The sequence below is a fragment of the Schistocerca serialis genome, chromosome 7 (assembly GCF_023864345.2).
Source record: "Schistocerca serialis cubense isolate TAMUIC-IGC-003099 chromosome 7, iqSchSeri2.2, whole genome shotgun sequence".
In the NCBI taxonomy this organism is placed as follows: Eukaryota; Metazoa; Arthropoda; class Insecta; order Orthoptera; family Acrididae; genus Schistocerca; species Schistocerca serialis.
In genome coordinates, this window is record NC_064644.1 from 454,484,392 (window position 1) to 454,502,024 (window position 17,633).

Genomic DNA, 17,633 nt, shown 5'->3' on the forward strand with positions numbered 1-17,633 from the left:
GCATTATAAGGAACTTACTATCCATTGAAGAAACAGTTCACTTTATTTCAGCTCAGAATCCAGGAGAAATAACGCAACTGATTCCTGCTAGATGGAACTACTGGATTATATCCCCATTCTTGACAACAATCGTATTGCGCCGTCACGTCTCCAAGTCTGTGGAGTATTCCAGTGTCTAACGTCGTGTTAACATATCACGTAGTGCTCCTAATTTTTGTCTTGTGGTGCAAATCCTAGCATTTTGTTTTTCTGCAGGTAACGAAAAACTGCAAGGGGTAAGTCTTGTTGGTGAATATGACTAGCTTTTTAGAAAATTTGTTCCACTGTGAATCATATCGGTGGGAAAGTCAGAGGACAGCACTCAAATTGATGTCAGTTCAGTAACTTATCTTGACAACACTTTGCAGGCTAACTGATGAAGAAATCCATTATGACAGTTATTGGGGAGGTGTTTCCGATAAATGTAACTTAATTATGAACGTATCGATGTGATGCCCAATGTATACGAAATACAACGGGCGTAGGCACAACAGTATCGTAACAGGTGCTACAAGTTCTGGAGGCAGCTTCGCTTTCCTGTCGAACAAGGTTCCCTACCGGCGTTCAAAATGGTTCAAATGGCTCTGAGCACTATGGGACTTAACATCTGTGGTCATCAGTCCCCTAGAACTTGGCACTAATTAAACCTAACTAACCTAAGGACATCACACACATCCATGCCCGAGGCAGGATTCGAACCTGCGACCTTAGCAGTCGCGCGGTTCCGGACTGAGCGCCTAGAACCGCTAGACCCCCGCGGCCGGCCCCTACCGGCGTCACATGTTAACAACATTCATCCGCACTTCACTTGCTGTGGAGAAAGCACAATGGAACTTCATTCGGGGCTGCCTAATTGTTGTCGCGTCGATGGGAACTGAGGAATATTTTTTCGTGAGAAGATTACACATCGCGGTAAAGAATACAAATGCACAAAAGTTAAATTTACGATGTTTACAAGTATCAATAAGTGTGGGTAGAGTTGTTACCCTGCAATACAAATTACGAACAAAGCAATCTATCCGCTGCTTCCCGATGTCACTTCAACCAACCATTTCTCTGAAAATGGCCAGTTTCTTGTAATAAAGTATTTAAAATCTCTATTTTGATGCAGGATTTATCTCCACTAAGAGCGTTCGTCTGACGTATCACTCTTCCTTTCAAGACAGAAAGAAGTTGCTTCATGAAACCAATGTTTGCTTAGTTTAGAGCGTCCTACAATCCATTTACACTTTTTTTTTGTTAAATATTTCAGTGATGCATCACAAGAAACAATGTCTTTTGACAAAGGTCAGTCGTTGATTTCTCAGCAATACCACACCAGTTAAAATAAAATAAAAAAACATAGTTGTGTCTTAGAGTAACTTCAATTTCTCACACACATGACATAACCGCACTGTTAGTCATAAAAAGAAACATTCTTACCTTTCCATGTCCATGTAACGTTGCATTGTGAAGTTCATCTAATGTTGGTCGGTATGCTGCCTGTATCGACATAATATTGCGGTAATTATCAAGTCTTGGCAGGGCTTCTCTCGTGAAGTGGCGAAAGCTTTTGGCATAGCGCGTGTCGTATCCAGATGTGTCAGAAGTATGAGACAGCAGCATGTTAGGTGAAGTTGGCCGATAATTTTCAAGCGAACCTCTTCTGGAATCGTCACCTTCTCCACGCAGTGGGTCGCTCTCACCGTATTCGTCGCCCTCTTCATTTTTTGAAGAAGAGCCATCAACTCTGTTCACTTGAAAACGAGTTCTTTTATCCATATCGCCCAGCTCAACACCCCAAGAATCTCTACGCGCATTGTTCAAAGCACTCTTTTCTGAAGGCATAATTTCTTGCAAATTAAATTAAAAAAAGAGCACTACACAAGTTAACAGAAAAACTACAGATTCACCGGCTCAACCATGAGCACAACACACAGCTGTCGTGCTCCACGAAGCGGCATGCGCATGTGGTCCGCGGAGCGCTGCCTTATAGGACGCCCAGAGCTGTTTAAAAATACGATCCCTCGCTCGGCTATCGATTGCTACGTCGAAATTGCGAGTGCAGATTTTCGAGTGCGATTTAATTTTTGCTATATAGAAAATATAAATCTAAAGTGAAGTATCTTTACTGAAGTCAAATATATTACAATATTAATATAATCCTTTCAATGTCGTCCTTGAGGACAACTTCGAAGGGTAATCGATAGTATAATAAAATGCTTACACCAAAGAGAGGATGTATTGTGTCTCTGGTTTGCATCAGCTGACGTTTTGATTAAAAACAGTATGTTTACGATGTTCGTATGACGCGTGTGTCAAATGTAATCGGTGGGAATATGTGCTACGTATCAACGTTAACATTTTTTAGTGCATTTTACTCCCTCTTTTATATGCATCTGTCTGAAGAAATTAGTGTTTCCTCTTGCAGATTGCTAATGGCACCCAAAGGAAAATACCTTTCTGTTAGTAACAAGATAGTAACTGAGGAAGCTTGCTCCAAATTGACTTCACGACTAGCGTGTTATAATGGACCGCTACCGTTCCATGAAATCTGGGCTGTGGTGATAGGTTCACCACCGAATGTTTATTAATTTTGTTCGAAGGATATGTATTCGCACACGCACACACACACACACACACTTTGTACACGTTGAGCTATCACATTTAAGATTCAGATTATCGGCGATGCATTTTATAAGATACTACATGTTCAACAAGGCACTGTAGCGTAATTGTTTATGTAAAGCAATTACAGCTATTGGCAGTGCTGAAGCTCAGACTGCTTATTATTTAAGTTATAAGATACCACGGCAGTCGTGAAAATTGTGGGTGGCGCCTTTATCAATTATTACTTTATTATTATTACTTTATTACTATATCTTCGTCGTTTACCAGCCATGGCTGGACAGACTGCGTCACAAATACAATGTTTATCAACCAACTTTTATACAACACCATATACAAAATTTATGTTACAAATAAAAGAAAATATTTATGCAGTGCACAAAAACACATAGAACATAGAGAAAATGAAATATAACCAAACAGGAAAGTAAAACTTCATAGCAGCAAATGAAAATACCATTAAGCAGAATGTTTACAAAACCATGTAGATCACACACAAAGTTTCGTTTTGGCAAAATATGTACTTTAAGTAAAACATAAAATTAAATGTGCAGTTAACTGACAACATAAAAAGGAGATTAAATTTAGGCAACATTATATATAAAACATAACAATATTTATTATTTTGTCCATTCACTAGTACCACCGTTGAAAAACTCTTCCAAGGAATATAGTGGATGTTGTTTCAAGTACTGAGCAATTTGCAATTTTTTTCCGAAATAATTCAGGTGGCAGGGATTTCACTTCTGGAGGCAGTTGATTGTACATTTTTAGGGCGACTGTTGGAAAGCTGTCTTGTGTGCTTGATAGGCGACACCTTGGCACTTCAATGTTCCTCTTACAGCGAGTGTCATGATTATGTATTTCTTGTCTTATGCTAAAATTCCTTTGATTTTCTTTTATATAAATGAGGCAGAAAAACACATACTGGCTAAAAACAGTCATTATGCCTAGCCTGGTGAAAATAGGCTTACAGTGGTCCAGTCTTTTGCTAGAGGATATGATCCTGATGGCTTTTCTTCGTAATAGCAACACATCTTTGCAGCCTGAGGAGTGTCCCCACAACAACAGTCCATAGCTAATGTGGCTGTGGAAGAGGGCATGGTAGGCTATTGTGAGAAACTGGTCAGTTATTACCCTTTTCAGCTTCCTCAGTAGATATATCAGACGAGAAAGTTTGGTGCATACATATGCAGTGTGATCATTCATGAAGAGTTTTCTGTCAATCTTTAAGCCCAGTAGTGTGACAGTCTCCATGTTTTCTTGCTCTTCGATGTTGGTTGGACTGCATATCAAATGTTGGGTTTTTTCTTCATTGATCATTTTATTTATGATGAAGCATTCTTTTATTTCTTCAAACATCAAATTTGATGCACCAAGAGCTTCTGTGGCTGTATGTCCTTTGGCAATAAGGGTAGTGTCATCTGCAAACTGCAACATTTGACTATTACAGCTCGTATCATTGACATATATGAGGAATAGTTGAGGTCCTAAGACTGATCCTTAGGACACTCCAGTTTTTGTTCAAGAGAAGTTGCTCCGTGCACTGATACTACCTGCTTTCGGTTTTCCAAATAGGATTGGGGTGTTGATAGAACACCACCATAGCATCTTAACTTGGCTATTAGTGTTGTGTGTGAGAGATGCAGTAAAAGGCTTTGCCGAGGTCACAGAGTGTCAGTGCCATTTAAATGTATAAATCTTTCAAACACTAGAAACAAAGACTAGACAAGAACTCTTTCCCAGCATCAATAACCACCTCGTAGGTGGGGGGGATAGCTACCATTAAATTTTTGGGTATGCATCTGGATGAAATTCTATAGTGGTGTGCCCATAGTATACATCTCACAAATAAGGGCACAGTTAGTTTAGCTTTACGTTGAGTCTCATACATTTGGAGCATAGATAATGCTAAAGCTGCACATTTATAATATTTCTACTCTGTATTCAAGTGTGGCATCAAGTTTTCTTTTTTTAAACCTGAACAATTGGAATAATTACAAAAATTTCAAGATGAATACTATCCAGACAATTGTTTCTTCAGCCAGACATTCATTCTGAGATGCTGACCTTACCTGGCCCTGTGATGAAACATTGATAACTATGTGTGCAACAGTCTTCATGTTCAGAAAAATGTGATTAAGACAAAATTAAAAGAAGATAAGAGAAGAAATAATTCTGGCTTCCATTCATACAGCACAAGGCCATTAACAATTCGTATGTAATAAGTGTTAATTAGACCATGCACAAAAACATGCACCCAACTTTCTGATTCCATAAAAGCCATTAAGAAAAAAATTGTCCAAGGACTTTGACTCCAAGTGGGTTATGTTCAGGTGCTCCTGCAATGTGATTACTAGGGTCAAATACAATAAGAAGTTACAGAATCTTGCAGGACAAACACTATAATGTTATCATTTACATCAAATGTGAATGTTCTCCGAAATTACGCAGTGTTTTTTTTCTGTTTCTTTTGTACTGTGCCTCATATTTTATAGATTTATTGCATTGCTGTTAATTAACTTTAGTGGTTTTTCTACATGTTGTGTCATACAGTATTTAGATTTGCTGTATGGTCCTACTCTGAAATATTCTTAATATTTATTCTTTATTATACTGATTGTGTGTTTGACAACATGCATACTATGTTGCAGTGTATAGGGATGAATAAATTAAAATGAAAAATAAAATAATCATCTGACCAAGACAAGCATGACATATACTTTTAATTACAAGCAATGTATTCATTTACTAATAAATATACACGGGAAAAAAACACCATTTCAGTTCGTATTCATTGGGTTTGTTGATTATCACTTGAATGAGTTATTGTTAAATATCTAAATTGCAATTCAGAAATAGTCATTTTTCATTTTGCCTTTTACAGATACATTAGGCATAACTCACCAATTCATCTTGTCTCTGAATATGCAGCATTATCATTTATTATGTGTGCATGAAACCATATAATTTTCAAATTAGCTGCTTTTCTGTTATCTATACTATGTTTAATTTTATAGCACTTGAACAGTCATTACTTATGCTATTTCTAACAGGTGCTTCATTGTGTTAAAACATTTATGTCAGTCTCTCAGAATATTCTCTTTCACAATTGGATGTATAGAATGTAGGCCTTATGACTGAATAAGTGATTCTAATAATATTAGATGCAGCTGGTGTTGTTCCAAGCAGATAATAATTTGACTTAAGCGACTACACGTCTGAGCAAAAATGGAACACCACTATAAGAAATAACAGCTGCTTTTACGAGAAATGATCTGCACAAATTTTTGCCACAAATCAAAAAGCTAGTAGATTCTCAGTGTTCTTCCACTGTAGCTACAAGGAAAAATCAAAGAACAGGATCACCATTGACAGTGTCACATGGTTTCAGTCCATGAGACAGTGTAGAGAAGTTTAGAAGAATACTGATGCGAATTATGGTGATCAGAAACTATATGCCAGTGCCTGTTCTCTACTTGCTGGCCAAAAATTAGCAGTGAAAATTTCTTTCACTACCAGGATAAGGCATCTCATCGTGTTCTTGTAGCCATCTGAAGAAACCGGTAAAATTCAACTTGTGACAAACTTTTACTGTATCCCAGTAAATTTCCGGTATTTCACCACAGTTGTGACACCCTGGATATTAAGTCACCTACTGGTTGATGGATAGGTCCAACAAATGGAACATACTAGTTTCAGCTTCAAAAGTAATACAATTTGAAGAGAGCATTTGTTCTACACTGTGTGGCCAGTCTCTCCGATTTCTTAAGAAATAATGAAATTCCAGCTATAAGTAGAACATCCATCCAAGGATTTTCTTGTTCAGTTTAATTGTTAATGCACTGTTCATCAATGTAGAAGATCCTTATATTAGTTACAATTTAGTAAGATCTGCATTGTCTGTTGAACTCTGAACAGCTGGAACATTTTCTCCTTGGCTCATCATTTCTCTGACAAACAAATCATTCAGTGTTTCCTTCTACATGATCATGGATGTTGCAAAATAGCTTATGAAAAATTTCTGCCATATTTCTGACTGAACATAGGCCATGTATCTTCATTCAAACTCAAAAGTAGGGCTATCACTCCACATTATTTCTTCAGAAGTTTTTCACTGTTTGGTTATTCTGTACTGATAATATTACAGTACAAAAATCAATGAAAGTAAAAATTGTGCTTTTGCCCGCATTGTTGGTGTTGGAACAGACAAGAAGCATTTGACGTTTTCCTTTGAAGAATAAGGCTGCTGTGAATCACAGTCTGTGGACCGAAGTGCAGTCAATTTCATTCTAGCATTCACTTGAGAAGTACTTGACAAAATTTATCTGCAAAAAGTGGCTACCACTGGTTTCTAGTTTATCATATGGAATGCTGCAGATTGTATTTGTTCGAGATTAACATGAGCTTTAAAGCTTGGAAGGTCTCGCATTGTGGCTTTAAATAGGTCCGACCTGCCCTTCTTAGATAGAAAGTTGTAATCCTTGATCTGAATTTTCCCACTGTTTTCAAATAACTTCATCGCCACTGTTTTCTGGCACCAGCAAAAGTTTGCTGTTGCAGCAGACTTCACATCTATTTAGCCAGCGAGCTTCACATCTATATTGTCAGCAAGCAGAATTGATTTCCACACCTCTGAGTTTTCTCCCAGAAAGAGAGTGAATAGCTGTATAGTCAGCATGTTCTGCTAAGCATGCCAAAACAGCCAGTTTCTTCCTCAGTGATTAGGACAACACATGTGTTGTTCTCCGTACAACCCTTTCCAGTGGCTGCGGACATTGACATGGACCACAAATCCTTGCGAGGATGTAGAGGGAGACTGCTACTTAACCTTATCATCCTCTGCAGTCTCTTCCGATCCCTCTGATACTTTCAGAGTGTATTTTCTTGGCTTCAGTCATAAATTGCTTCTGTATCTTATTTAATTATGAGAGCCGCTTGTTTTCCTGTTTTTGAAAATCTAGATTTTCATACTTTAGTCATTTATGCATCTTTTGCATCTGACTGGCACCCATACTAGCAGTCTTTGACATTGTGTACCCCCCCCCTAGAAAGAGAGGAAATATTATGACTGATAATGCAGTAGGTGGTCCGGGTCTTATTTTCAAGAAAGCTTCAGCTTATTTAATGTTGAGGTTGCCCATTAGACAGAGTCTACAAAACAAACTAAAATAAAAAAAATACAATAACGAAAATTAATTATGGTATCAAATGCATATGCACATATAAAGAACTTTATAAAAAAGGATAACAAAAAAATGTAGTTGTCAGATCAGGATACACTTTAATATGAGGCGTGTTTTTTAAATAAGTACTTATTTGAAATTAAAAAAAAATATGTGCTAAGATATCTCAATAATTTTATTTTTACATGAAAGCCTGTACCTTAATCTACTTTTCTACATAATTTGCGTCAATATTGAAGCACTTGTCACAACGTTGAACCGATTTCTAAATACCCTCCTCATAGAAGCCTGCCACTTGACTTGTTAACCACTGCATCACCACTGTTTTGACTTCGTCATCATCTTTAAGACGCTGACCACCAAGGTGTTTCTTCAAGTGCAGGAACAGATTGTAGTCTACTGGATGCAAGATCGGGGCTGTACGGAGGATGATCTAGAGGTTCCCATCTCAAAGATGTGATGAGATCTTTGGTCTGATTCGCCACATGCGGACGGACATTGTCTTGCAACAAAACAATGCCCTTGCCCAACTTCATGGACTGTTGCTTTGATTCTGGTGTGACGTGGACCACCCACCTTTCATTGCCTGTAACAATTTGGCTTAAGAAATCATCACCGTCGTTGTGGTACTGCTCAAGAAAAGTCAATGCACTGTCTAAACGTTTGGTTTTGTGCACATCTGTCAACATTTTCGGTACCCAACGTGTGCAGTTTTAGGTAATTTAAGTAAAAGAAACATTAGGAAAGTCAATCCCGCAAGGAGGAAATCATAAAGCGTATGTTTTCTCTCACGTTATTGTCCACTTCCTGCACTAAACTTTCATTAACGACCGAAGGATGCCCACTCTGTTGTTCATCATGCACATTTGTGCGGCCATCTTTAAATGCTCTCACCCACTTTCTTACCATTCCATCACTCACAATGTTTTCTCCATAAACTGCACAGATCTCACGATGAATATCGATCACTTTTAGGCCTTTAGCACTAAGAAATCGTATAACAGCCCCTACTTCACAATTGGTGGGACTCATGATTATCGGAGGTATCTTAAACACTCACTCAGTACACATGTAAACAAGGAAGAATCAGACTGTAATGGCGTCAGTGCTTATATTAAGGTACAGGCTTTCGTGTAAAAATAAAATTATTGAGGTATCTTAGCATGTCTTTTCTTAATTTCAAAACAGTACATACTTAAAAAACACACCTTGTACTTAATGTAACCCATAATACAAATGTGGTAAAAATCTCTAAAATCATGGCATGTTTAAAACATATAACTCACTAATAAAATAAATAAAAGAGGTGAAATTATTGAAGCATATGCACAAGAGGCAAAAAATATTGATATTTTCTGTCTTGTGGTACAAAAAAATTCTTAACTACCTATGGCATAACACTTGTTCATAGTTAAAATATCATTGTGTTGAACAGTGAAAATGTATATTCAAGTACTTACTTTCCATGAAGTATACACTTCAAATTTCTAATGACTCATCGTAAGTCCTGGCAAAGCCTCCAAAATTGATCAGTTTTTGCTTCCTTCAGAAAAACCTGCAGTTAGCCATTAGGATTCAGTAATACAAACACAAACTGCAAATTTTACCAAGTTTTTATTCAAACTACCAAATTTAAAGCTTAAAGGCCTAGTATTAACACTTTTTGTTGTAACTTGTGAAAATGTTTTTTGGAGGAAAAGTCTGGTTTTCTCTGGTATGCTCCATATACATTTTTCAAAGAAAAGAGAAAATGGTAACGGGAAGTTCGTGAGAGGAATTAACATCTGTAGAAAACTGGTTTATTTGAGAGTCTGTTACAAGAATGTTTTCCTGCCTGCAGTCTCTACAGAATAAAATGACTAACATTCCTCTGATCTTAAATTGGTTTCGAATCAACATGTGAAAATTGGCTGTTTCATTGTTGCCATATGCTATCTTCAGATGTTGAAAGTAATTAACTTAAAATCCATTATCAGGTGACAACTAATAACTGGCACCCAATTTAATGCTATACTTGGTTTTCTGCACAATATTACGTAAGCTCACTGGACATAGTATTAGTTACATCCCTAAAAGGGCACACTAATCACTTTGGAAAGCCATAAATCCAGTAGCGGACAGTCATGTGAACCTCCACTGCTGACTTTGTCATGGCAGGGAATTAGTGCGTGTGTGAGGTATCATATGGTGCCCATAATTACACCAAGAATTAAGTTGCCTGATTTGTTGGTGTATCAGTGCAGACTGTACAGTACATCTACAAGGAATGGCGTTACTCTCTCAGTGAGATCAGATGACGTATGAACAGTGGTCTTAAGAATATCCTAACCGACAGAGGTGGCAGACTAGTGTCACTCCTTGTCCATCGCTTTTAGTTTCAAGACTAACAAAAATTTTTGCTATGAATGAATTCAGGTCCATCTCAGCTAGTTTCTGACCAAACACGTGAGACACACTGCATGCAATAAAGTGAACATTTGCAGTCTGATACCTCGTCAAATGCCATTGCTCATAGTGGCACATAGTACTACATGTTTTCAGTGAATTGAACAACAAAAACTGGAAACAAATAAACAAATACCATCTGGACTTTTTATTTACCAACAGCATGTTTCATCCTGTGCTGTAGATCATCTTCAGGTCTAATGTGGAAGAAAAAAGCAACAACAAAATGATTTTACAAAACTGTGATGTTACAAACACTTGTCTCACGCATAAGAAACGACAAATTGTTATGAACTCACACATATCTGGCACCGCAAAGTGCAGTTTGTCAGTGTTGTGTGAAACTAAAATAAAAAACAAGAGTGGTGGGGAGAAAAAGTTTACTCTTTACATAACTATACGAAAATTTCTCCCACCACATCCTTCTTTCTTTATGTTAGTTTCACACAAATTTGACAAATTGCACTTTGTAGTTCAGGCACATGCAAGTTCATATTATTTTGTTGTCATTTGTGCTATCCATAAAACAAGTGTTCGTAATATCACACGTCTGCAAAATCAGTAGTGTTATTGTCTTTGTTCCGACCTAGACCTGAAGATAATCAGCAGCACATACTGAAACTGGTTGTCGATAAATAAGATGTTGTGATCCAGACTATGTTCATTTATTTGTTATAAAAAAAGAGCCACAATTCTAAGACATGGCATTAAATATGAAAACTGGATAGTAACTGCATTGACAGCCCTTTGAGGTGTTTCAAACCCACAATGTGTGTAATTCTGGCCAGAGGAGATTCTTTGATGTGTTTCGTACCTTAACTTAGAGCCACTCTTTGGGGTTACAGTGAACATGGACCAGAAAGGTTATTTCAACATACTTGGTGACCAAGTATTGCCTAGCTCTATGGGTTCAAAACATTTGTGAGTGGCTTAAGCTGAATATAGCATACCTGTGGACATTCTTCACTGAACTGAGGCAGTGTTAGTGAGATTTCTCCTGGGGTGTGGGTGGGGATTAATTTTTTTTCCTCTTGTGCTTCATTTATTTGTTACAATTTTCTGTGTGCATTGGGGACAATGCCAGTCACACACACAGTAAAGAAATTTCCATGTCTTAAATTCTGTGCATAGGCATGACACTGTAGCTCCTCATGTATTATTTCATACTTAAGCTGTGTTTCATAATGGAAATGGAAGCTGTTTAATGCATGAGGATCAGGAAGGCTCTGAAAGACTACAACAAAATACCAGGTGAAATGCTCATGTCATTGTTTGTTGAGCATGCACCAGTTTGAACTCACTGCTGCGCACCAGTGAGACATGTGACTAGATGTTTTCTCATTTCACCATACTCTGCAGAACCCCAGTATCTTGCCACTAGTCATTTAGAATTTAGTTGCCCTTTCATTGTTAAAACTTCTGAATGATATGTAATACTAACGCTCATATGAATGGTTTTGTGTACCCTTGTTTTAGTGTCTGTTATAAGGGGGCAGTCAATGAAAATGAGGCAGACGGAAGAAGTAAGTAAACTATTTATTATTTCAAAAGTAATTGCCATAACTGTTAATACAAGTATCCCACCATCAGATAAGCCTTCATGGTTACCTACAGAATCACGATTGTACCCAGGTGTGCTCTTCTTTGTCTGAAGTAAATTGACAGATACTAATGTCTTTCTTCAGGGCTCCAAAAATGTGAAAATCGCATGGGGAGTCAGCAAGATGGTATGGATGATGTGTATGGGCTTCTGAGCGAGACTTCTGCTGTGAAGTCTAAACCATCTTGGGAACATGTGGGCAGGCACTATCTTGCAATGAATGATGCCATCTGTTAACATTCCTGGGTGTTTGGACTTGATAGTGCTCTTCAGTTTTTGCAGAGTGTCCATGCACCAGTGTGCATTATTTGTGGTGCTGTGTTCAAGAAAGAAAGTCAGTGAGCCACAGGCCCTTGAAGTCCAAGAGAAGGGTTATGACTTTCCCTGAGCTGGTGTGCATGGCTTTTAATTTTTTTTGGTGCGGATGAATCCATGACGCCATGTTTCATCTTCCATGACAATACCCAACAGAAAACTATATTCTTCAGCGTGGTTCTGTTCCAGGTGCTACCGTGGAGTCGACATTCTGTTCAACTTCTGTTCTTCCATCATACTGTGGGGGACCCACTACACACACAATTTTCACAATTTGAGATGCTTTGTCTTTGAGTGAATGGTACCATGACTCATGCCCAACGTGAGCCTAATATCTCCCACTGCCTGCCACCAGCCATTTATGATGGTAACCTCCACCACAGCAATGGCAGAAATGGGAATGACTGACTGTTGTCTTTCAGTGACACTCAACCGTACTGAAATCGTTCATACTGCACGAACAAATTCATTTGACATACACAGCACACATTTTGGTATGGCACTTCCTGACACTTCTTAAGCAGTCAAAAACCTCACTACGCCTTGGTGTTGCTATTTCTTGGCCTCCACAGAGAAGTTGGATACACACATAACTTGGTGACCTCACATCATATGCCTCTAACAGATAATGGCACGGCAGTAAACATTCGCACCATTCCTTCCATATTCCCAATAGAAGCCACTTCAGTACACGCTTACATGCATTACCAACATCTGCACCATGCTTGTCTGTCTCGTTTGAGTTTGACTGCCCCTTGTACATGCTGATCCTATCGATTTAGATTATTTTAAAAGTTGTATTTCTAAAATTTGTTCTTTATCTTCTAATTCCTGTCTTGTTTCTGACCATTTGTAACAGTCACACCCGAGTTATTTATATTAGTCGGTTGATGTTATTACTCCCATCCCAATTTACCATATTAAATCTTCATTTATTATACCAGTCACCATGTATTTTGTTTTACTGATGTTTACATTTAGACCCCATACTTTACACTCTGTATCCTCAGTCAGGGTAAAATTAGTTGAGCATTTTCAGATTTTAATGAGTAAACATGTGACGTAACCCAATTGTAACTTTAATTTCAAATGATAAATATTTCCCAATTTTAATTTTATTTAAAATTTGTGTTTAACATTGAATTGCATTTATTATTTTCAGATGTATTCCCAATTATTTAAAGCCATCCATAAAAGGTCTTAAGGTAAAAGATAGATTGATTTTTCTATATTTATGATCAGCAAATTAGGAGGTTGCGCTCTAACTACTTTCTTCTTGATTAGTCTTAGGCAGAAATGTGATCAGTTTATAGATGTCTAACCCTGCCTTGACACTGACTCCATCATTAAATTTTATGCTTTCAAAGTTTGCACAACTGTATTTGTGAAGGATTTTCCCCTGAATTTGACATAGGCTGAAATTTGTTGTAACATCGATTATGTACAGACTGGATTCTTTTACAGTTGTGTCAGGCTCTGTGTTATCTGCTACTCTCTGGGAACTTCCAATTGTCCACATTGTCTTACCACTGCATAAAAAAATGCCGGTAGCGATATTATTTGCCAGGGTGAAAATAGTCCCTCATTGCCTCTAAGTCAAACCATTTGAGAAATATCTCACCACCAGTGTTTGTAAACCAGTGGGAAAATATGCTATTCATGTGATGCAGTGTAATGGGGCATTTATTCAAACCTGTTCAATACTGAATGCTGTCTCTTACTTCCATGCACTGTGGAGACCATATTGTCAGTCTATTACTGCTGCCATTCTATATTATTTTGACTTTACAGGGTACTAACTGGGGCTGTCTGAGGTGGGCAACAGACATTCTTTTGAACTGTGCACGAGAGAAAAACCACACACAAATTATATTTCAGATAAAAATTACTATAATAGTATTACAAAAATTCATGAGCATGATTTTACAGATTTTTTTTTACAAAGTTTTTTTTAGCAGGGTTATTTTTGAATTACGTACATCATGCTTTTGCAGCATTTAGGAACACGGAGTTTAAATTCCATAATTCCATTTACAGATGAAAATAGGTTCCGACATTGTAAAATTACCAACACGCACAAGACACAACTAATTATAAAACAGTACTTGACTAGTCTCAGACAGACATTCCTATATAATGTTTATATTTCACTTTCAAGCCATATAATTGATGTTAGGGATTCCTGTGTATAAATCCAATATGCAAAGCAAACCATTCTCCCAATTTCACTTCTTACAACAACAGTATAGTCCTTGACTGCATTTGTTCAGTGAATTGATTAAAAGGTGCACTATTTTAAAAGCTCTGTATAACATTTGCTGCATCCAAAATATCCCATCTTGTTTATAGGCTGTCAATACTACACAGTTATACAAATAAAGGATGACTTAGCCAGCTCCAGCTTAGCTAAAACTTTTCATATTTTGTTTCTTAACATGCTCAGCATGTTTGTTTAGTGTGTAAACCACTGTTATCTATGAGTAAAATGTAAGAACTGATGACTGGTTACCCCGAACTAATAAGAATGGGGGCATGCCGTTTGTTAGTGTTTCAAGCCAAGCCATATACAGTGCAGCAGAGACAGCATTTTTTCTTGGCATTGGAAGCGTCCTGGAAAATAAAAGATAGTAATTAAAACTACTTTTAAACAAGTAGGTAATAATTATTTAAATAAGATTCAAAAAAATAATGTTACCACACACAAGCAAATAAACATTCCAGAATCACAACACCTTGCAACAAGATTGTGGAAGGGGAAAGTGAAGTATTGTATTTATTTATTCATTCATTCATTCATTCATAAATTGTGTTCTGTAAATCTTGTCATGAAGCCACCTTGTCTTCAGACAAGTGGCATGAATAAAGTTATTATATTAAAAAGCAGGCTACTTCTACAGCTGTACCCTACAAACCAGCTGGACTGGTTAACATTGTACCTTATGTTATGGTTTCTTCATTTTAAATTCACATGCAGACCACAGGAAATGAGATTGCTAAAATGCCTTTGTGTGTGGCAGCCTATAATTAGTCTAATCTTGTCTTTGCTGTCTGTATGAATGAATGTGATACATATGGTTAAAAAATAAATTGCATTTTTGTTCTGCTAACATTAGCAGAATATGAAACTGTCCTACCAGGAAATGATGGGAGAATCCATAAATATTCTTACATTCTTCGATTAATACTGGGTCCGGAAACTTTGTTGATGTGGGCTTGTTTGGCATCTACCTTCAAGCACCTGCCATTTCCATGGGGGAAGGGGTCTCTCGCGAGTCATACTAACCTGTGACCATTAGTGCTGTAATCCTTTGTATACATTCAATATTCCCTGTTGGAATATTTGGTATGGATCTCACACACTTTAACAATATTCTTGGATGGGTAGCACGCGTATTTTATAAGCAATATTCTTTGAAGAGCGATTGCATTTTCCCATCGTCATACCAGTGAACACAAGTCTGCAACCTGCTTTACCTACGATTGAGCCTGTGTGGTCATTCTGTTTTATAAACCTACAAATAATTACACCCAGGTATTTGCACACATTGATTGCAAACTCGATTGTGACTCATTGGCTTAAGGGTGCTGATCCCACTGTTTTATTAAAAGCTCTGCATATTTTCTATTGGCAATGTTTTTACAGACTTGAAAAAAAGCAATTTCTTTGAAAATTCCAAAGTCCTGTTTACAGTAAATTACACCTTATCATAAACAGAACTATTTGGCACATAGCTAAAGGAATTTCTACTCCTACTGCAGGAAAACAGCCAGATGTTTAATTTCTATTGTGAGGAAGATTGTTCTGTGTGACAGTTCACTCAGTAACATACATTCTGTTCTGTTCTGTTGTAGCACAGAAGAAAAGTGAAAGTTTATCTAGATTCTGAAGTACATTTAATGAATAAAACAAAAAAAATTCACAAGCATGTAGATCAATTACTTAGAAGTAGTATTTTCAGATATAATAATGAGTAAGTGAAATTACTGCATCTACACCAGTTATTTCTTACACTTTTTAGCAGCCTATCATTCCCTTACATCGGACGATGTAAGGAAATGTCTGCAAAAACAATTGTCTGCCAGTCACTTTTTATTTTTTTCCCCCCAAGGTGAGTTTCTAAGGCATACACCCTAATATTCAGGTGGTTCAATGGATTACATTACATTTGTATTTGTATTTGCTGGCTGTAGGTACCTAATGTGGCTGGAAACCTGAGAGAATTTTGTCAGGAGCATATTGCGATGTGGACTAGGCAAATGCCAGTGGGCAGGAAATTTACAAATGGCGCATTAGTCCAGGAATTTGCCCAAAGCAGTTTTAAATGCCCAAATTCTGGGCATTGTAAAAAGTATTTTTGAAGATTTTAGTGCTGGAATGTACAGTGTGATTATAATTAAAGTTAAACTTTCAAACTGCTATAGAAATAACACCATTGGTCAGAATTATGTCAAATTGCATAGGAATGTTATTGGAGAAGGGGGAAAACCTATAGCAAAAGAAAAATAAATAGTTGCAAAATGTAGCAATACATGGCACTGTAAGCATAATAATTTAATAATGGTCAACTATAAATGACAAATGAATCATAAAACAATGTCTAAGGTGTACGTTTGATGTTAAACAAACTGTACTACTCAGTGTGCATGGTTGTACAGGTGTGATACTGTTAGTTTCGGAAGATCATTCATCACCCATCGCATGGAAAAAATTGGTTTTTAATTGTCCTGAGGTCAAAAACTGCATAAAAAGCATAAACCACATTGGTTTTTAATTGTTCTGAGGCCAAAAACGGCATAAAAAGCATCAATCAAAATCAAATCAATTTACTAATTTCCATGTGACTGGCACAAAACATGTTCAATATGCTGTTCAACATTTTCTGCAACAAGTTGAAATCAAGAAACAGCATGTTACACAACTGAACAAAGTGTTTCCGGGGTCACATTCAGATTGTGTTGCGCAATGCGTGCCTTCAATGCAGTTAAGTTTGCAGTCAAAACACTGAAAACAACATCTTTCCTTGACTTCCGCCATCGGGTGGTGGGTTTCCGGGCTCCGCTTAACAAGCCAAGAGTCCACTACACACAGGAGGCGGCTACACGGGTAGCAGGGGCTGTGTGGAAGGGACTGGGCAGTTTTTTAGGCTAGAGGATCTCGGGGAACCACAGAAGGGACGTCCGTCAGAAAGGGGGCAGGTAAAACACAGTAAAGTAGTTGTAGAAACGATTGGTATTGTAGTTGTAAAATGTCGTATGTGTGTTGGGAAAGAACCAGAGCTCCGAGCCCTAATAGAAAGCAGTGAAGCTCAAATAGTTGTAGGCACAGAGAGCTGGCTAAAGCCGGAAATAAGTTCAGCCGAAATTTTTTCAAATGATCTAAATGTTCAGAAAGGGTAGATTAAATACAGTTGATGGTGGAGTATTTGTTGCTGTCAGAAGTG

The 17,633-nt window shown here is 37.4% G+C and overlaps 2 protein-coding genes across 2 annotated transcripts in view; both read right to left on the bottom strand.

Annotated features, from left to right (window-relative positions):
- The window catches only part of LOC126412107 (bumetanide-sensitive sodium-(potassium)-chloride cotransporter), a 598,521-nt gene extending 596,536 nt beyond the window's left edge, over positions 1–1,985 (bottom strand). The window contains exon 1 of the mRNA XM_050081538.1: positions 1,462–1,985. Coding sequence (XP_049937495.1) covers positions 1,462–1,866 — 405 coding nt within the window. The 5' untranslated portion in view covers positions 1,867–1,985. The remainder of the gene's footprint in view (positions 1–1,461) is intronic.
- Positions 1,986–14,368: 12,383 nt separating this feature from the next.
- LOC126412306 (bumetanide-sensitive sodium-(potassium)-chloride cotransporter-like) overlaps positions 14,369–17,633 on the bottom strand; it is a gene marked incomplete at its 5' end in the record, with an annotated part of 214,831 nt that continues 211,566 nt past the window's right edge. The window contains one exon of the mRNA XM_050081828.1: positions 14,369–14,802. Within this exon, the coding sequence (XP_049937785.1) occupies positions 14,667–14,802 (136 nt within the window). The remainder of the gene's footprint in view (positions 14,803–17,633) is intronic.